The sequence below is a fragment of the Rissa tridactyla genome, chromosome 12, assembly GCF_028500815.1.
Source record: "Rissa tridactyla isolate bRisTri1 chromosome 12, bRisTri1.patW.cur.20221130, whole genome shotgun sequence".
Taxonomy (NCBI): domain Eukaryota; kingdom Metazoa; phylum Chordata; class Aves; order Charadriiformes; family Laridae; genus Rissa; species Rissa tridactyla.
Window position 1 is genome coordinate 9,982,996 of NC_071477.1, and position 20,957 is coordinate 10,003,952.

Sequence of the window (20,957 nt, forward strand, 5' to 3'; positions counted from 1 at the left end):
TAACTCACTTAGCTTCATACAGATTTCCTGTATAAAAGATAAAGGTTAGATTAGCAAGCATTAGATTATAAAGCAAGTGATATATTTGTGTTTGCTCCAGGTAAGTTACTCATGGATGTGTTTCTAGTGATGTGTTTATCAGTAGGTGGATCTGTGTAGGTAGAAGCAGTTACTATGGAAGGGAGAAAAATAAGAGAGGGAGAAAACTACAATGTGAAGCTTGGGAGAAGAGGAAATCTGGAAAAAGAGCTACTCAGTAGAAATACTGGGAAGTCAGGATGGTGTGCAAAGGGTTGGCAGCCTATCTTGTGATGAGTTTAGTTGGGGCCCTTGAATCAGTGTAGTTGGAAGCCTCTGGGATGTGCACCATAGGGAGTCAGTGGTGTTAAATGGTCTCGTGGAGGGATTGGCGTCGGCGTTGAGACTGACATTTAAAATGTCAAGGCTGATCATTGCCAGCTGAGGACATTTTGTTAGAGGTCATGTAAACTTCCTCATGTTCGGACTCTTGGGTGCTCTCCATGACTCTCTCTTGGGTTGTTTTTTATCTTTCGTGTATGTTTTAAACCTTGCTCATTTTTTCCCTGAAGGATGTTCTTGGCATCCAGCTAAAGATGTGAGAACAACCCAGATATCCAGCTGTGTATTTTTTGGATAGCAAGCTCAGCAAACGAAGTCATACAATGTTCTCTATAGCAAGACTTCTAGAAGCAGTTAAAACCGTTTCAGGTTCAATGCAACTTTTGGGTCTTCTAGGCAAGAGGCCTGGTTTGAACTCTGGAGCCTGAAGTGTGACTATTAAAGTGTCCACGATGCTATAAATGAAATGGTATCCAAACTTAATGCTTTTTTTTTTTTTTTTTTTTTTAGGGTTTAACTTATCTACAGCAACATTATGGGGCTGAAAACCCTCAGCATATTAAAAGGAGAAAAACTAGCTTAACACATCACAGAGCTTTACATATGCTCAACATGATGGCATTTTTTTCTTCTGTACATATAAAGAAGTTTGAAACTGATTGACAGTTTTCTATCTTCACAGTGCTTGGGGTCTTGTAAATTATGACTCTTGAGCAAAGTGCTGTGTTTGTAATTAACTGTTTTGAGTTCTTTCAGATGTGTTTCACAGTTTATTCGTAATAAGAGCTCCTAACTTCTATCTATGGAAAGCTGCAATTGCTGAGTTAAATAATTTTTCAGCTTAACAATGCGGTGCTATAAGCCACAGAGCTGGCCATAGGAGCAAGTCTATAAAGCAAATTTATGCCTATTTTTAGTTTAGTTATGCCTACAGCTTTCAACTGTTTTAATCCAAGGCATTTAAATTGCCATAAAAAAGTGAAGATCAGCTGACTTATGACCAAGTATTTTATGATTCTAAGGGATGTAGCCTGAATCTGGGGAGTGTGCAAGCAGCCCAGCATGAAGTGTGGTGTTAATTTGTTCACATAATTTGGAACAGGTTCCACCTTGTCTAATGTTTCTGTTTAACCAAACCAGCAGTTTCACCAGTTTCTGTGACTTTTCAATTCCTTCCAACTGTCCCAATGGATCGCCCCTGTTCTGATCTTCATCCTATTGCCATCAGTGCCACTCTCAGTATGTCCAACATGAAGAACAACGTAACATCATTTTGCCTCTGCAGTGTCTCCTCTTCTTGCCCTTGAGAGTCATCTGTAACTTCAGTAAGAGCAGTAGTAGGTTTTTAGAGTGTTTTCCTCAGTTCAGCGTTTTTTCTTCCACATCTCCACCCATCAGTCTGCGTCTCCCTCTCTAATACAGCTCTCGCTATCATACACTGGCATCATCCTGTCAGTCTCTTTCTGAGACAGATTATAATGAGGGGACATGTTAAACTAAGCCAAATCTGGGAAGCCGCTGAAGGCCTGCAGCTTAATCAGAGGTCTGTTGATCGAAATGAACTCTGCTCAGATTCATTCTTTCGGAATGCACAGAGTCCTTGCAGATGTATGTTATGGATTAGTCTTAGACAGGTCAATTTGATTCTGGTTAATCCTTCTGGGAAACAAAGATTAGTTTAAAAAAGGGGGAAAGAAAAGTAGAGGATGCATGACAAGACCAACTTTTGTATACCACGTTTTTGTTTGCTTAGTGAAGAACAAGTTAATATGCTGTTTCTATTAATTATATATTGATTTCTCTGGGGGGAGAGCCCCTCCTCATGAGTCCTTGTGAGTTATTTTTACTGAACAATTGTTATATATCCCCAAATTCTCCCAGTCTGAAATGCATAGAGAAGCAAAACCCCCATCACAGAACAACCTGAGTTATAAGATATGTGTTAGTGCTTAGGCAGATCAATCATTTTATAATTGGCTGTAATTTGCAATTTCATCAGCTATGATGTTTTCTTTTTCTTCCCCACCCCCCGCAGTTTAGTTCCACTTAGAAAGGTGAGAAATCCTGTGTTGTCTCTGAAAACATCAAATAAATCTTCTTCCTCTGTTTTTTACTATTGAAAAACCTCTCAAATTGGTATAAATGGGAAGTAGCTAGGTCAACAGCAAACAGGAAATGCAGCAACAGTGTTTAGATACCATCATGATGGGTCTGATGGAAAAATAAAGATTCTTAGATTTTAGGGTGAGAAGCAACTGTTGCAATCATTTGCTTTCACTTCCTGCAATAAATAGGCCAGATAATTTTGCCAGTGATTCCTGTGTCGATAAAAGATTGATGTCACTGTGCTCATTGCTTTTCTTTCTTTGGGTATCTTTCAGAAACCTAAGTACTTGATGTTGAGGTGTTCTGAAGCCTTGATTTGTCCTTGGGCAAACCACGTGAAGAGCGTGCTTTTATGTCGTAAAGTCAATTGGTTTCTGTTCCTATTTGTGTATGTGCTAGTAGGCCTTTTGGGTCACAAATCTGAGATAGAGTGATTTCTCCTGGAGATAGTAATGGTCAACAGGTCATTTTCAAAATAACAATAACAGCTTATTTCTGGACATGTATTAACTCTTTCTGTAGAATGATTAAGAAAATAAAAACATATTGGGACAGCAGATGGAACTGTTGCATCTAGCTAGTTCCTGCATCATTCTATCCAGAATATATAGAAACATGTACATGGAACACACAAATGGGTGTTGCATACTTGGCAGCCTTTAAACAGTAGCTGCTTCCTTGTTAACTAAAAGCGAGACATGGACAGCACAGCTGGCAAGGTTTGATTTAGAAAATGGTGTAATCAGATCTTCATTCACACCTTTAGAGTGGCTGCATTGCATTTAGCTGATTCCAATTCAGTGATTTCCCCTGAATAGCTTGATGGCAGCAGACTGTAGCTTCCTAAAAAAAACCCAACCCCAAAACAAAACAAAGAGACAATCACTCATGCAATGTCTGAAATCATTCAGACAAATCCTTCTGGGGTGTCTTTCTAGATTCAGCTGGATTGCATGCCCGTGCACAGAGATGTCTTCAGTTTTTTTAAATAGATGAATTGTATTTTACAAATTTTTTCTATTATTTGTGAATATAGGGTTAATGAACCTTTGGAAATCAAGCAATTTTGTTGATAATGAATGTCTTGCAATCCAAAGTCAGTTCTCTTTTCCAGTAAGACTCAAGGCAGTGGGTCATATCGTCTAATTTACTTCCTTATCTGCATGCTGACCATGGAAGGAAGTAGTTCTTCCTTCCTACTCAAAGAGAAATGCAAAAACTAGTAAGTGATCCAGAACTAGGTGGTAAATGTTTGAAAGGCCTCAGAATGTTTTTCTGAAAAGGGACCTTTATTCATAGGATGCTCTTATACCTTCGAAGTAATGCTAGATCAAGGAATTTGAGGCTAGCGCCTAAGATTTAGCCAAACCATCTTGTTTGGTCAATGGAGCAATTAAGGATCAGATTCCCAACTGTGCGCGTTCAGAATGTGGGGACACTTGGGAGTTTGCCTGTCCTCAGAGCAAGCTGGGACAGTCCTATAGTTGTTTTTCATTTGGGCCCTACTGCTTTGGTGCTAAAGGGTCCCATTTAAAGGACTGTATGATTGCTTTTCCTAGGAATAATCTGAGTAACAGTTTGGGAAGTGAATGGTTTAGAGTGATCTACTGTGGTTTGCAGCTTCTGGGCATCCTCATAGGCTAGTGTCTTGAGCACCAAGCTCAGTTATCTCTATGGCTGCTTTCTGCATATAATCGCTTGCACATAGCAGCTAGCACAGTGTCCAGGACCCAACCGCTGACTTGCATGGCTGTTTCTAACTTGCATGCGTTTGCTAGAACTCCAGAAAGGGGAGCACCTGCGTATACTTCTAACAAAAGAGTTGGAGAGACATACCACCACTGAGATGATTTTGCAGAGGGACGGTTAGTAGTGACATATGTCAGTATCAGAGCTACGATGTTAGGGAAATAACATTATTCTGTTATAAAGCATTCCTAAAGCCATCGCTTGTGATATTTACAATGATAGCTCAGGGTCTGAAGGGAAGACTAATGGTCTTGGGAGACTCGCAATACAGCTGCTTTGAGAGTAAAAGATTTTTTCAGGAAAAAGTCTCCTGGAATTTAATAGGGAAGATTTATGTTAGTATGAGAGGACTCCAAAAAAATATTTGTATTCCAGAAAAAATATGATGCATTTAGCCATGTTAAGAAATTGAGGACTTCCTCCTTATGAGTGCATCAGTTATTTCACAGTTTAATGACATGCAGATAAAATAACAGTGTCTTAGTAAAAATTGTTCAGTGCGCACACGCACAAAAAATTAAAAATAAAGAATATCTCTTTTCTGTGTTTCAGGGATCAAATCTGACAGATATCTGCACACAGCTCTTGCTCCAAGGGACTTTGTTAAAAATCTCAGCAGGAAACATCCAGGAGAGAATGTTTTTTCTATTTGATAATCTACTGGTCTATTGCAAGAGGAAATCCAGGTAAGTCCCTCTGTCTTTATGGTATTATAATCACAGAATCATAGAATGGTTAGAGTTGGAAGGGACCTTAAAGATCATCTACGTCCAACCCCCCTGCACTGTGTAGGGACATCTGCCACTGGGACCATTCAGAAGTTTTGTTGTTAGAAAGTATGATCAATTACTGATCACTCACTGTGTTCCCTGTTGCTCTGTACAGCTGAGTCACAGGTGTGACTTTCCTCTTGACTATTGCTATTATTTAGACTATATGAGAAAGAAATCACTACATGGTAGAATAAATATGCCAGACAGTAATGGCGTCCCCACGCTGAGAAGCGCGCAATCCAAGGACAGAAGTTGATACAGTGCAGAAAAAACACAGACTGAGTTCTTACAGCTGGAAAGCTTCCCAGAGCAGATGGGTCTCCAGGAGTGATGTGAAGAAGGAGGCCTTGCCAACTTTCATTGGGAGGTTATTCCAAGCAGAAGAGGGTGATGTGAAAAATGATACAAAGCCAGGAAAGGGGAAAGTGGAAGACTAAGAAAACATTAAATAGATCCAAGGCACAGAGGAGTGAAGAAGAGATGAAGATTAGCAAGCTGCTGTTCAGCATGTGCAGCTCGTGTGATCTGTGCGTTGTCTTCCTTTCTTACCCTACTAACAACTGTTGCATCATTCCACCTTATAAAACTTAAGGATTATTAACACCTACTGCTTATTATTAAAATAGCATTGGCAGCATGGAGGACATTTTGCTTCTGCAGCAATTGCACTGTATTTCAGTTCTTAAGCTTTTTACCTTCACAGCTCCAGTCTCATTCTCATGCTTTGGTCTTTTCTGAATTTACAGTGCATTCTCTACACTCCAGATCGTCCTCCTTCCTTTCCTGCAATATCCTCCCCCTTCTTCAAGTTACACTTCTTTACTGGTGATGGCCAATTAGAATGGCCAACCCAGTTAGAAATTCTCAAAAACCAGAGCATTCTCTCCACAGAAAATTCCCATATCTCAAAATTTCACTTTATTTTCCAGTTTTTTGTTCAATGGAAATTTTGGAACCATTAAGCGAGGAAAAAGTAATTTCAGTAATGATCAGATTTTTTGTGTGGATAATGCTGAAACTATACAGCATAAATACAAGTTATTAGGTGAAATCTACGTTAGAAATTATGAGAAAGTAATATAAACATTTGAATTAAATTGGGAAAAAAAATCACACGATTCAGTCTTTTGTGTCTTTTAATATTATCTAACTGAACCATTCTGACTGTACTGAAATGAATCAAGAAATATGAAGCATTTCATTTTGAGACTTTACTAGATTTGTCAATATCCAAGCTTTGATATGTAACAGAGTTCAAAAATTTGTGTGTCTTCTAACAGAAAACTATTCCTTTAACAAAAAAAAAAAAGATATCTAATCTTTTACTTCTTCAGAGCACTTAGAAACTGGTTTTCTAGTCCTGTTTGTAGTTCAGGTTAGCCTAGCCCCTCCCGCGATATCCAGGCATTTTTCCCGGAATACCAAGATTTAGAAAACAAAATGTTCTACTGTCTTTTAAGCAACTCTCTGTTTTTGTACAGGAGACGTTACTGAGCTTCTCTGTAGTTTGGCTTGATTTTGGAGGAAACTGCTGTAACACTTTCATTTTCCCAAAGGATCAATATTGTTTATCTTTGTCTAATAATGTAGCTTGAACTGATGGAATGTCCAGAATCTGATTTCCATTAAAAAGTAGAATATTTTATTAAGTCTGCTGGGAATTGCCTAATGTTAAAGATATATTTAGGGATCACTGAGTGACTTTAGTTTTGGGTATTTCTCCTGTCTAGCTGCTATTTATAATTAGTCCGGGATGGAATTGAATGTCTATCCAGTTGTGGTGGTGTGATCATTTGGCCAGCTGCTTGACAAACAACTGACATGTTAGTGGGATACAGATTCTGAAAAAAAAACAACCCCAAAACCACCAAAAAACAGCCTGTGTCTGTTCCTAATTTGAAATTTGATGACTTGGTTCTCATCTCACTTTTGCTATGCTTATCTTGTAGAAATCACTGGCGTTTTTCTTGATTGAAAAGTGCAATCAGAATTCAGACCTCATTTTTTGATAAGTAGTCAACAACGCAGACATTTGAATTTGAGCATCATATTTTTTCACAATAGCATAAATTAGGAGACCAATTTAAGATGTGTTCAGAATCAGAATTAAGTCTGTGATTTTGGGTCTGAGACTGCAATCTCATCTTTTGCAGAAGCTTAGGGAAGTCTGACAAACTGATGACATAGATTTTCAGGGCTGCGTATTGTTTTGTGTTTTCAGCAGGATCATAGACTGCTGTTTAAATTGAATCCTGATGTCAGAAACAGTATGTTTCATGTGGGGATATGAGATGAGTATTTAAAGGGTTTCCCTAAAGCTGCCAGGACAGCTTTTCTTTTGACTCCAACATTTGTCTTTAGGAAATGATGTAATAGCTCCAAGATCTCAGTCCCTCAGTCAGTCTGATTGGATGTAAGTATACGGTCATCACTAAAGGTGTATTTGTCACTAAAGCTAGTTGTAAAGGGAAAAATTGTTCAGAAAAACTTGGTGATTCTCTTCTCACCTCAGTTTATCACGGATATTTCACTTTGACAGAAATTTTCTCCCCAGCTGTTTTTTATTGCAATATTCCTTGAATCTTATGAGTTCCTGGCAAGTTGCCACAGCGATCCCTTCATTTGGACACCTGCCATCTCAAATGATGATCATTTGACCAGTTGTGTTTTGGTTCACGTAGCAGTGTTGTTCTTAGATATTAAAGCTCAGCAGGTGTCAGTTGGATAGTTTTAAACCTATTCTAGACATAAAAATCAGGACATAACTATCAATGAAAAGTGCTTTCCTGAGTTGTTTTATAAGACACTTCAACAGAGACACGGTAAAGCTTATGGGTAAGGATGTAAAGTTTGGTGCAAAATAGCCACAGCAGCACCTTCACAAATGCTGCATACAATGACATTTATCACACATATGACACACCATGTGACACTAGACTCTTTACATGTTTCATTTCATATTTGAAACTTGGTACGCATATGACAAACTTATCAAAGCTTTAGACAAACAAAGGAGGCAAATGTAACTTTGGGTCAGGTGATATTGCAGTTTTCATCCCAAAGCCATGTGCAGTTCAGTTGTACTGGCATTTCAGTTAGTCGTCAAGAATGTAAATCTTGAAGGCATCCCAATCTTCACATAATCTTGTAAAATAAGCTCTTTATCACTGTACTGACACTGTTGTACGCTTATCTTTGTGAGCTGATTGAGTATTCCAATTATTTAAAATCAGAGACATGGTCAAATACCAAAACCCACTATGTTGGAACCCTTTTTTAATAGTCATATCTCAGATTGATTTGTGCATATATACATTACACTATTTGCTTATGTGTTGCTAACAGTCTAAATCCTAATTGCAGAGTTACTGGGAAAAAAGCATCTAAACGGACAAAGTCAATCAATGGGTCCCTGTATATCTTCAGGGGCCGAATAAATACAGAAGTCATGGAGGTGGAGAATGTGGAAGATGGAACAGGTAAGAGGTCAAATACTGTCTTTTAACAGCGCAGCAAGTCCAGATCTTGTGTTGGAAGTTGGTACAAAAGTACTCATCCGTCTCCTTTAATGAAATCTTAAGTAAGATATGTAACCTCTGATGCTTTCATTATTAGACCAAATTAAATAGTTGAATGACTGGACATGCTTTCAGGCACTAGTCCTTCATTCTGAAATGACCTTCTGAAGAGTTTGTGTACCCCGAAGCTTGTCTATTTTTTCTCCTAATCCAAGTTAATTTAGTAAAAGATACTTTATCTTCTTTCCATCCTTTCTTTTCTTACATCTTAAGCCATTACAGCTATAACAACAGAACTTCTGGATCTTCTTCTCCTTTAGAATACTACCAAATATTAGTCTTAGCATCAAATCAGTACCATGGAATGTGGCCATGAACAAACTATGGGAATGCAGTTATATGATGATTCTTGTGTTCTGACACTGACAGGAAGAATGGGTGGTTTCTGATTTCATCCGCAAAGGCTGTGCTCCCATTGTATTAAGTCAGGAATTAATATTATGTCCTTTAAACAGTTGACATTTAAAGAGTTCCCATGTCCTGTGGACGAAAATCCTTACAGTGCAAGAAGTTAGCTTGTCCTCAGAAAGTTCAGAGCAAATAACCTGAACAAACATCATAGACTTTTCTACTGATGTCATTGTATTTAAAATATTTTAGTTCTTCTAAGGTGAAGTTACAAAGCGTCACTCTTAGTACTGAAACATTCAGTCAGTTGAACAGCCCAGCTGTGGATACTTCTATTAATATTTGTACCTGCAGAGTGGTAAGTAACAACCAGTCACATGGACAGTCACTAAAACTGATGCATGAGGAACACCTCCAGAAATCAAGCTCTTCAAAGAAGAAAATTTTAATTGAGGTGTCCCACGCTGATTTGATTAAAGTAGCAGGCCGTCTATTCACTGTGTGTATTGTGCTTTGGGTTTTTACAGCAGATTACCACAGCAACGGCTACACTGTGACAAATGGCTGGAAGATACACAACACAGCCAAAAACAAATGGTTTGTCTGTATGGCCAAGACTGCAGAGGACAAACAGAAATGGCTGGATGCTATAATCAAGGAAAGGGAGCAGAGAGAGAGTAAGTGGATAATGTATTTTCTAATGCACTGAATGAACTTGTGTACAAAGGAGAAATGTATATACATGTATAAGTATCTGAGAGAAAAAGAAGAGGTTGCAGTTTTTCCTCCATGGCAGAATTAAAATCTATTCTTAATGACACAGAAAGTCAAGTTGTTGAAAAAAAATACTTCTGAATGTGCACCTTGGGGTTGTTCTGGACTTGTGTCAGTACGTTTATCAAATCTTTTTATTTGCCAGAGTCAGTTTATTTGCACTGAATTACTGTGAAAAAATTAAATTTAATCAATTATATTTTTTGGTCCTGTATTGGTAAATAAGATAAAATTTTAATTGTATTTATCAGTAAAAGGAAAGAGGAAAAGCCAGCATGCAGGCTTTTTCTGGAGGCAATGACACAGTCGTTCTCACAAACTCGGCCTCTGTGATCTTGAAATAAACAGAAGAGCTCATGGGAAAAAAACTCTAGAAATATTATACTTAGACTGGGAACAGTGATTATACTTAGACTGGGAACAGTGACAAATGTATGCAGATGCTTGTCACTTCTACCTGTTCACGTGGAATGAAAAAAAACCCAAGCTTATCTTGAAATGGTGCTGTACAATAGAAGCAAGCTCACAAAGCCGTGAATCAGGGTGGGTAGTAAAAGTTCTGAGTTCCTTTAGAAGTCAGAGCTATCTTTCACAAGTGAATCTGCTTCCCTGTTTGCTCAGCGGGAAAAATAATAGCTCATTGCCAGAGGAAATGACACTTTAAAACATTCTGTGCCTGACTTTTAGAAGTGGTTCCCTTCTCTGCACACGCAACTCCATTGAAGATGTAATTGCTCATCTATGCTAGTATCGAAAGAGGTCTCTGAAACACTTTTTCAGTAGTGTGTTTTCAGAACTTGTACTTGATAAGCAGTAATGCTTTAGATTTGTAAAGTATTTTAAGAAAGTTACAGATCTGTCACTGAAGTTTAACGAAAGCAGAGAATCTAGATCCTTTAATGTCCTTTGAAATCCAAACCTTAGTTTTAATATTACGATACTTTGCATGTAATCTACTAAACACAATGTGCAATGCAGTGTTATTTGTTACCATAGAATATAAAACATTTCTAACAGACTTTGTCGTATATGAACCCCAATACATCTTTTGACAATAGCAAGGGTACTACCTTCAAAATGTAGGTTCGAAGTGGTGTCAATTTAACAGAGCTAAAAGAACCACCTGGAGTCAACAGAGAGAATCAGTTCTGATTTTTATTTTTTTTTAATTTTTTTTTAATTAAAAGGCAGTGTTTTACCATTCTGAGCTTATTGGTCAGTTCTGCATCCCACTCTACTGTAAGGATCCTAATCTTCCACATGATATATTTTTTTAATAAAATACACTTCTTGGCTTTTACTTTTACCCTCAGAGTGCTAAATCATATCTCTAAAAGATCCAGTGAGTCTCCATTTATTAGTGAGTTTTCACTTTGTGAGGTCACCGGTGCTCTGTGGAATTTCCTGTGCACCAAGTAAAATGTGTGAGGAGAGAGAAGGTTCAATAAGAAGTAAAAAGACAGGACTAGAAAAACAGACCGTATATAAAGAGGGATCTTGAGAATATGGGAAGGTGATTGAAATAAATAGTAGGAAGGGAAAAGAACTATTCCTTAATAGAAAGTTTCTCAAAGTTTTCCATGCAGCATTAGCTAGTGAGAGTGGATTTTTTCTGATGCTTTTTGTCATCTAGTTTTATGATGTGGCAGCTGATAACAGGCACTCGGGGTAAGCATAGATATTCTGGCAGACATTCCAGGCCTTATTGGAAAATCTCCTTTGGATGAGGGTACTTGCAAAGTCACAGAGATATCAGTGTTTGGATTAGAAAGCTTGGTGAGATTCCCGATTCTGTAGGATGAGTTGAGTAGAATGTGCATTCCAGTCTGCCATTTACATCAGAGCCCGGGGAATTCAGTGATGTAAGACCAGCCTGAAACATGTATACTATTACACAGGCTGTTTTCTATCACAAGTTCACGTTGCAAATTTGCCTCGGCTACACGTGTCAGCATTCACATTGAATTGGATCACAGTATTGGGGGAAATAAGGATGGAGGAATAACGGCAATAAGCCAGGGGATTTGTGGAGCCAAAACCTTTAGCCAGCTATTGGACACATGAAAGAAATACTGTATTTGAAAGACAAAATATTGTGCAAGTCTAATTTCTGGAACGTGCATTTCAAGCCTCTAAAACAAATGCATTAAGCATTTTCAAAAAGCTAGAAAGCAGCTCTGATGACACAGAACACTATTAATTCATTTCAGTATCTCACCATAAAGCAACAGGATTTATGTCCAATTAGGGTGAACTGCTCTTCCCAAAGAATGTACAGCTTTCAGTTTTTAGCATTACGCTGACCATTTAAGTTCTGCCTAATGTGAATCTCTGTAAAAATTAGGCACATAAGTCCAGGACCAATGCAGGCTGCCTGTTCTCAAACTAATCTTAGAGATGTCTAAAATCTGTGCCTCTGTTTTGGACTCCAGGATTGCCTAGATTTGCAAGTTCTAGAATAACATAGCTGGAAAACAAAATGAATGGTTCAGGCTAGAAGAGACAAAACATCTACAGCAGCAGAACAACTTTTCTCATGTGCTGTCGTTCTAAAGCAATTTGCAAATCTAAAGGGAAGAGTGCCAGAAAACGCCAGTTATGACGATAGTTGTAACATAGACACCTATTGTTTTCAGAGATCATCCTCCTGACTGTAGCAATTTTCAAGTTAACATGAGCTATATGGAAACTCATACAAAGTGGACATGAAATGTTCTTTATATCCAATTATGTGTCATTCCTTAAATCATTCAGTATGTCTTTCATTGACTGGATAATGTGATTGTCAAACTGTATATTTAGCCTAAGGGTATTAGTAAATAGGCTAATTAAGAAAGAATGAGAAAATCATATTTCTGTCTAGTTTTGATTTATTTAAGGATGTGAATTTGATTTCAGCATTTTTGTATTTTTGGCTACAAGTAATAGAACACTCAAAAAGTCATCTGCTCTGTCAAGCATTTAGCTGCCTTGAACAAGTCTTATGCTGGCAGTTATTTCAGGGTCAAAAGTGAAATTGCAACACGAAATCGCTTTCAGAAGGTATATGTTTTATCTTCCTTTGTTTGGAACTTCTCCATGTTCTGTAAACGATTCTACTTTGTGTGATGTGATGTAACCATAAGTTTAAATGACAGTTTTGTCCTCAGATAAATAAATGACACAATTTCCCCCTTATTTGTAAAACAAATCAGTTAATTTTTGTGTTTCTACCGCTTTGTGTGTTTGGCGTCAGCTTTTGACTTTGAGCAAACACTTTATCTGATGTTAAGGATCTAAAGGAATTTCTGCTTTGTTTTCCAGGTTTGAAACTGGGAATGGAGAGGGATGCCTACGTCATGATTGCAGAGAAAGGAGAGAAGCTCTACCAAATGATGATGAGCAAGAAAGTGAACCTTATCAAAGACAGGAGGAGAAAATTAAGTACTGTTCCCAAGTGCTTTCTTGGCAAGTAAGTGGCATTTGAATTGAAAAGGCCCTTTCATCCCAATTAAAAGAACGGACTTGAGATTTTCTGGGGATGGCATTGTGAGGTCAGATCAGATGTGCTTTGATGCAGCTTAATTGAAAAGGCCATAACCTCCATTACAGTTGTGATTTATTAAAATTAATCATTGATTTCTATTTCACGCCATATGCAGGCTGTATAGTGACAGCTCATTCTATTGTACAGTAACTCATAACAGCTGTTTCAAATCAGCAAAAGGATTAAGAAAAAATACCTTAACTCCCGCAAGCTCGGTGCTGTTGGTGGCCTAACCTGTATCCTCTTTTGTATACAAGCAAATGCTTACCAGGTGATGTTTAAATCCAGCAGAACTGTCCAAGTCTCAGGATTGAATTTAGAAGTTTCCTGTTTGCCAGTGTAACAGACACAAATGAAATTTTGTGCATCAAGAGACCTGATGGATTTCTTAGAAGGATAGGGCTTTATTGTCTGGAAAAAGGCTCTTTCACTCAGGCTAGATATTACAAAATAATTCTTAAGAATGACATGTATGAGGCGGTAGAAGAGAGACCCCATAGAATCAGAGCAGAGATTAGATATGGTAGCAATGGGGCTGTTGTAGGGAAATGTCCTGCATGGCGCACAGGGAGACACATTAGTTGACCTGAGAAGACTTTTCCGCCTCAGCTGTTTATGATTGAAATGATCAGCTGTGGGAGGAAAAAATGTTCTGAGAGGCAGATCATCCATTCATTTCCCTTCCCTGCCCCTGGTCTCTGTAATGGCAGTTTGTGGGCAGCATTCCTTGTGTACAGCGTGTGGAAATGATGCATTGTCCTTCTGCTTGACAGAAGGCAATCTGGTAGCATAGGCTGGCAACATTTCAGCTATTAAAAAAATTCTTGGTTTGGGGAGATTTGGCTGCTTTTTTCTTCTTCTCACACCCTCACGCCTGCTGTTGATGTTGCCGGATTCAAATTCAAACTTTTAAGCTCTGATTTTGGAGGCATGATATAGCATTTCCTATTTTCAATGCAAATGAATTTTCAATGCAACATGAATTACCGGATCAGAAACTTACATTTTTCCAGTGCTGATATATATGAGACTGTTATGGATTCTTCGATATATTGCTTAGTCTCGAGTCCTACCTGGGATTTCCCGCTACTCCTTTTTCTTTTAAAATGCCTGTTTTCTTATATGCTCCACAATCTGTCCTGCTTATTGCCCTCAGTTTGCTTGACAGTCACCTGACACTCCAGTAGTGAGGACTTGACCTAACTTTGCCAATAGGTTGCTGAGCCCAGACTGAGATACCTACAGGTATCCTGATCTCTGAGAAAAGCATTATTTCTGCTCATGTTCCAGGCTGCTCCATAGAAAATAACTTTGCTGATATCTTTTCAACAGTCATTTGTTGGTACAGTCCTAGGCAACTCAGTTGAGTGCAACTCAATCAGTACAATCCAGCCATGACTCACATACTTTTCATGTCATTCCCGGGGCTTTGCCTGCACAATGCATTTTGGCTGCGACCTATTCATTTTTTCAGATATTCCTGCCTAAGGGAGTCACTGATAACTGTGCTGAGATGTACTTAGTGGTTTTCTGCTACATGCAGCTGAGAGCAACACTAATAATTTTTCTCTTCACCTTTGGATATCAGATAGTATCTAGTAATTCAAGAGATAAAATGTAGTTGCAGGAAAAAAAAAAATGAACTAATCCTAATATCTTCAGAAATATCACATGCATTTATTTATAAGGCTGTTTATTGAACTTAACTTCAGCAACTGACTTGCTTGAGTGCAAATCCATTTTCCTAACCACTCCTTGGTTGTACGGGCATTTAGGCATGTGAAAGGGAAAGATGTGTGTTGGTGCCAATATATGTAAATGATGTGCTTGCCATGCTTCTTTTCAGCACTGCACTTAATTGATTGCAAAACCTTGAACTGTATTGAGCTTGTAATAGAGAGGATCTATTAACCTCAGGAGGTTCCAAATGTATCTGAGCAGATTGCACAAACCTGGACGGGTTGGATTTTCCTTTGTATTTCTTGAGTAGAAACCCAGCTGTTCTAAGGCCCTTAATTTCAGAGGTGTACTTGGGAGATGATGTCCTGACTTGCATGCCAGATGAGAACTGAGCGTGCTGCACTGGGGAGTGAGGATACTCTCAGTTATACTGAGAAGAACTGCTTAGGATGAGATGAGGAAACAAACCAAACTTTGTCATCCACTTTTTGAGTTGATGCTTTTTAAGCAACAGTCAGCATATGCTTAAAAAACTTCCTGGAATATTTCTGGATCATGCACTTTTCAATGCTTGTAAAGCCTCCAGAACAAATGGTTACTGATTTTACTTATAAATCAAATGCCACAGAAGTCTTAAAGTAGCTCTTAAGAAAACCATCCCATAGTTCTGAAGCTTCAAGGCTGTGAGAGTACTGTTCAGTTATTTTCCTTTTTCATCTCTCAATTTCAAACTTTAAGACTGCCTTACATTTAAAATCCAAATAAATTCACGGACACATTCCAAATAAAAGAAGCAGGAAAGCTAACAGGATAACAGTGTTCTGATGAAGTTTAGGGCAACTGTTTGTGCTGTAAACTGCCATAGACGCATTGCACTTGACAGAAAAATGTATAGCAACTGGACATCTACCCTGGGTACTTAACGTGATTACAGTCTTTGGCCAGCACGTCTGTGATGGGCCACTCCACAGAGTGTGTCCCCTGTATTCTCAGTAATGGGTGTGGAGGATCATTCTTACTTCTTCCTCTGCAGTTTATATTCTGTTTCATCTTTTAAGTACTTTTAAATAAATAAATAAATAAAACAGTTCAGAATCAATTGGAAATTGAGAATGAGCTTTCCTTAGAAGAGAGAGAGTCTGACTCATCACTACAGTACTCTGGTTATAGCAGTTTTACAAAACTGTGCTGGTTTCCATGGGATTCCCCTGGCACAGCTGAATAGATTCTGCTGCTTTTTCTACACTATGACAGCTACAGAGTAGTCCCTCAACACCAAAGTTTTCAGTATTGAAGTTGTTGTTGTTATTTTAAAGGCAAAATGCAAATACTACCTTCAGCTTAGATGAGTCAGCTCTGATAAACATGAAGAGACTAAAAATACTTCGTTTAGAGCCCACGAGTGGAGGCATGGATACTGGTTGTGATAAGCAGCAACCCTCTGCACGTTGGCAAGCACCCAAGTGGCTTATTGAACTCAGATTTCCCATATGTTGCTTCACTTTTATATATTCCTTTTCTTCTTCTTTATGGATTTAACACATTTCTAGTACAATTGCTAATTAACCTAGCAAACAAATGACCCTCCTAAGGCTTTGGCAGTGCTGTATTCATGAGGTTTGCAATGTCCAGGAAACAGTTAAAAGGCTGCGCGGTATTAGAGAAGCCAAGACAGACATAGATAGGTGGTTCCATAACCGTGTTCCTGTAGCGGGCACCACTGAGAATAAGGCACCTTGGACCCTGGTGATGCACAAAAGCAGGACTCTGCTTCAGTCTTCACTCTCCAGCATCATAACCATAAACAGATATGAAGCTTTAACAGCTATAGACACCCACAAGCAAGATCTGCAAGGGGAAACTGTACCAGCAGCACACTGTGGATACCGCAAAAAGAAACAATGAGTGCTAGCAGTGGGTGACTCTCTGTTAAAGAGCACCGAGGCACCCATCTGCCAACCTGACAGGGAGTCACAAGAGGTATGCTGCCTTCCAGGAGCTAAGATCCGAGACATTGCTGAGAGGGTGCCATAACTTGTCAAGAACACAGACTACTATCCACTGTTACTCTTTCATGTGGGTATGAATGACACTGCAAGCTAGAACCTGGGCAGAATTAAGGAAGACTACAGAGCCCTGGGGGTACAAGTGAAAAATATTGGTGCCCAAGTTATCTTTTCCTCCATTTTACCAGTTGGAGGAAAGGAGGCATCCAGAAAAAGATGTAAAATGCATATCAACTTCTGACTACACGGCTGGTGCCGTCGCAACGATTTTGACTTCTATGACAATGGGACTTTCTTTCTTGACTATAACCTGTTAGGGAGGGATGGAATCCACCTGCCTAGAAGAGGGAAGGGAATCTTTGGCAGCAGGCTGGCCAACTTGGTGAGGTGGGCTTTAAACTGAAGGGCTCAGGGGGAGGTTGAAAATGGCAATGCTTATGCCATCGCATCCATCAGGGGAATAAGCCAGGCCAACCAGAGCAGAGACAAATGTTCCTTACAAGATAGAACAAATGTTCTTATCTCCCAAGATGAGAATCAAGTAAGCCATCCACCTCAAGGATGTGTATTGCTATGGTCGATCCTCTCACCCCTCCAGGGAAACCTGCACGCTCAGTTATCCCTCTGAAATGCCTGTATACCAATGCAGGAGTCCTGGTGGACAAGTTGACCATGAGGAAGCAATGTGCCCTTGTGGCCAAGGCCAATGGCATCCTGGGGTGCAATAAAAAGAGTGTGGTCAGCAGGTCAAGGGAGGTTATCCTCCCCTTCTACTCTGCCCTAGTGAGGCCGCACCTGGAGTACTGTGTCCAGTTCTGGGCTCCCCAGTTTGAGAAAGACAAGGAACTACTGGAAAGAGTCCAGTGGAGGGCTATGAAGATGATCAGGGGACTGGAGCATCTCTCTTAAGAAGAAAGGCTGAGAGACCCAGGCCCATTTAGTCCAGAGAAGAGAAGACTGAGAGAGGATTTTATCAATGCTTATCTATCTCTAGAGGGCAGGAGTCAAGAGGATGGGGCCAGGCTCTTCTCAGTGGTGTCCGGTGACAAGACAAGGGGCAGTGGGCACTAACTGGAACACAGGAAGATCCATCTGAACGTGAGGAAAAACTTCTTTACTTTGAGGGTCTCAGAGCACTGGAAGAAGCTGCCCAGGGTGGTTGTGGAGTCTCCTTCTCTGGAGATACTCAAAACCCGCCTGGATATGTTCCTGTGCAACCTACTCTAGGTGACCCTGCTTTGGCAGGGGGATTGGACTAGATGATCTCCAGATCTAGATGATCCAGATGATCTCCCCTACCATTCTGTGATTCTGTTTGTTTTTCTGTACTTACTGTTTCTAATTGAGTAACGTACTACATATCTATCCATTGTAGGCTTTTATTCTGCCCATATGCGCAGCTTTGCTCCTCACCATAGAGATTTTGTTTTGTGCTGCATGAGTACACAGTCTTAGCACCTTTTGTCTATAAATTAGAAGCATCATTTATGTATCTGCCAGGCATCAACTCCAGTAAATTACCTTAAATTAAGCTGTTAGTGTTTTGCTCTGTGCTTGAATTCAGTAGGTTAAATCTTCTGTCCCAAGTCCTGCTGTGATTCCATTAAAGCCAATGCAATTACACCACTGGCAGGGGGGCAGAAATCAGACCCAGTGAAGAAAGGTGAGCATGTGTAACTAAGTCAGACCATGAACACTGCTTGGAGGGATAGCTTGGATAGAAGTAGCTGTTTTCGCTACTGTCCAGCTTGTTGTTTTTAAGGTCATCAGTTAATCTTGCTTTCCTTTTCTCGCTTGCATGTCTGGATTGCTCAATAAAATAAGGATTCACAGCATCTTTCAGCCAGGTTTTCTTTCCTTTTCTGTGCATGGTAATTATTATGAACTAAGGGGAATGGTGGGAAAAGTCACGGATAGGAGATCTGGATCTTCTCCAGAGCGTTTCCTCCAGAAATGTAGGAAATGGAACCACCTAGTAAAGGTATCATCACTTACAACAGTTTTTGCACTTGCTTTAAGGAGAAAGTCTCCTGTGGTTGACTGATGTCTTGCAGAGTCATATGTCTGCTTATATTCAGAGCGAAAAAGCTAATTGTTTCTGTTCTGCTTCCCTTTGCAGTGAGTTTGTATCATGGCTCACAGAGATTGGAGAGATAAGCAAACCAGAGGAAGGGGTCAACCTAGGACAGGCACTGTTGGAAAATGGAATCATTCATCATGGTGAGTGCTCCATGCCATAAAGAGATGTCAGATTTCAGTAATGCCCTGGAAATAAGGGAGTGAAATGTGAAGAACTGTTTACATTATGCTCAAATGCTTTCCTGTACCATACCCATCCAATCCTCAAAATGTTTAACGACTTCTGGGATTAATGAGCAGGCAAATTTATGTCATGAAAACAGGACTTGTTTGGTATCCTGACAGTGTTTATACCTGCAATTACTTGATTTCTCTACAACATCTTTGTTGTGGACTATATCGGGTGTATATTCCTTTCTACTATGTGTGTTTGAAAATCTGTAGTGATCAATAAATATAGCTTTCTATATGAGACGTAAGCAATACAGATGATAGTTGAGCAGTGCTCTTTTAGAATGGGGCACAGGTACAAACTGAGTGAGGGGCTCCAGACAATAGGTCATTCTTTCTAATGAGACCTCTTGTCATAAAGAAAAGAGATGATGGAGGGTTTGTTGTGGGATTTGTTCTTTCCAGGTCATTTGGCAAGAATGTCTCTCTTTAAAATAGCAATGCACCATACTTCTTCGTCACACCCAGGAGATGACCTTGAAGTGTTGTGATGAGGGGTATTTTAGAAGAGTAGGATAGTGCATACAAAAGTGCTGCGTGACCAAAGTAGCACAAGATGCTTGTTTAAAAATTTTCTGTGCTGTCTGCGTTTCTACTAAAATAAGGAGTCTCTCCAGATTACATCCTTTAAATCCAGATTTGTCCTGCTGTCCTGTCGTGTTATGTTATGCAGACAGAGAAACACAGTCTTATGCTAGTTAAACAGCAAATGCCCCAATTTCAACATTCAGGTGAGGTTAGCTGCACAGTGCACATCAAAGGCATGCGGTATATAGGTCTTAAGTCACCAGTGGTATACATTTCCATACAATCTCTTGGAAACCAATTTAAATACGGGAGACATTTAATTAGGCAAGTCGTGCTTTAATCTCTTGGTAACTCATCTCCACAAACTTGTCTTTCAGGTGACAATAACACTGTTAAGAAATGATGTCTGTTGTCTTATTTAATTAACACAGAGAAATCTAATATGAGCAGTACCATATTCCTTCATGCACTTCCACCCCCAGGTACCAAGACGTACTTGCAGGCATATTCAGACTTTGAAGGGCTTTGAGCATAAGCTCAAAAATGCTGAATGCTTTTGAATACTTGACCCTAACGGTGGCTTCGGGGAACTGAAACACTCTGGCTCCGATGTGTGGGGATCCCCCTTTGGATGAAGAATGCTCTTTTGTGCTCACACCCTCACTTGCCTACATTCTGAATGTGTACACTTGCACTGTTGGTGCAAAAAGCTGTCCTGAGACTTGTTATTTCATGATGACTGTTTACCTTACCATAACTTCATACTTTGACACTTTCAGCAGTGCCCTTTTTCTCCAAACACAAATTTACAGCTCAAAGAAAGTTGTGCTCTTCTATCTACTGCTTCCCTTATTCAAATGCCCTGAGTAAGATGCATCTGGTTTGGTTTTAATAGAGTTCCTGATACTAGTGTCTCCAAGGATGGTTATTGATAGACATCGGAAGGTGTTTGCAATGCTGCATTTACTTAAGGAAATATCCCTTGGGATTTTGATAAATCATTAAACGTGAAAGTATCCCATTATGTGTCTCCTAACGTAGCGAGAACTTAAAACTTAAGCACCATAACGAAGCCCTCATCCCTGTTCTACATTAGGCAATATCTTTTATCTTTTGTTTTCACTTGGCGTAGCATTACTGTCAGGTGAGAACTGCTGATCTCTCAGCCTGCCTGAGAAGCAGGGCCATACAAGATTGCTAAATGCTGAGCTCTGTGCTA

At 39.4% G+C, this 20,957-nt stretch overlaps 1 protein-coding gene across 3 annotated transcripts in view; it reads left to right on the forward strand.

Moving 5' to 3' along the window:
• The window catches only part of PREX1 (phosphatidylinositol-3,4,5-trisphosphate dependent Rac exchange factor 1), a 163,392-nt gene that overhangs the window by 93,623 nt on the left and 48,812 nt on the right, over positions 1 to 20,957 (forward strand). For 2 of the 3 annotated variants that reach the window (XM_054217938.1, XM_054217939.1), the window contains exons 7-11: positions 4,768 to 4,901; positions 8,352 to 8,467; positions 9,442 to 9,591; positions 12,992 to 13,139; positions 19,020 to 19,120. In XM_054217938.1, the coding sequence (XP_054073913.1) occupies positions 4,768 to 4,901; positions 8,352 to 8,467; positions 9,442 to 9,591; positions 12,992 to 13,139; positions 19,020 to 19,120 (649 nt within the window). The remainder of the gene's footprint in view (positions 1 to 4,767; positions 4,902 to 8,351; positions 8,468 to 9,441; positions 9,592 to 12,991; positions 13,140 to 19,019; positions 19,121 to 20,957) is intronic. The other variant, XM_054217940.1, reaches the window with a different exon arrangement.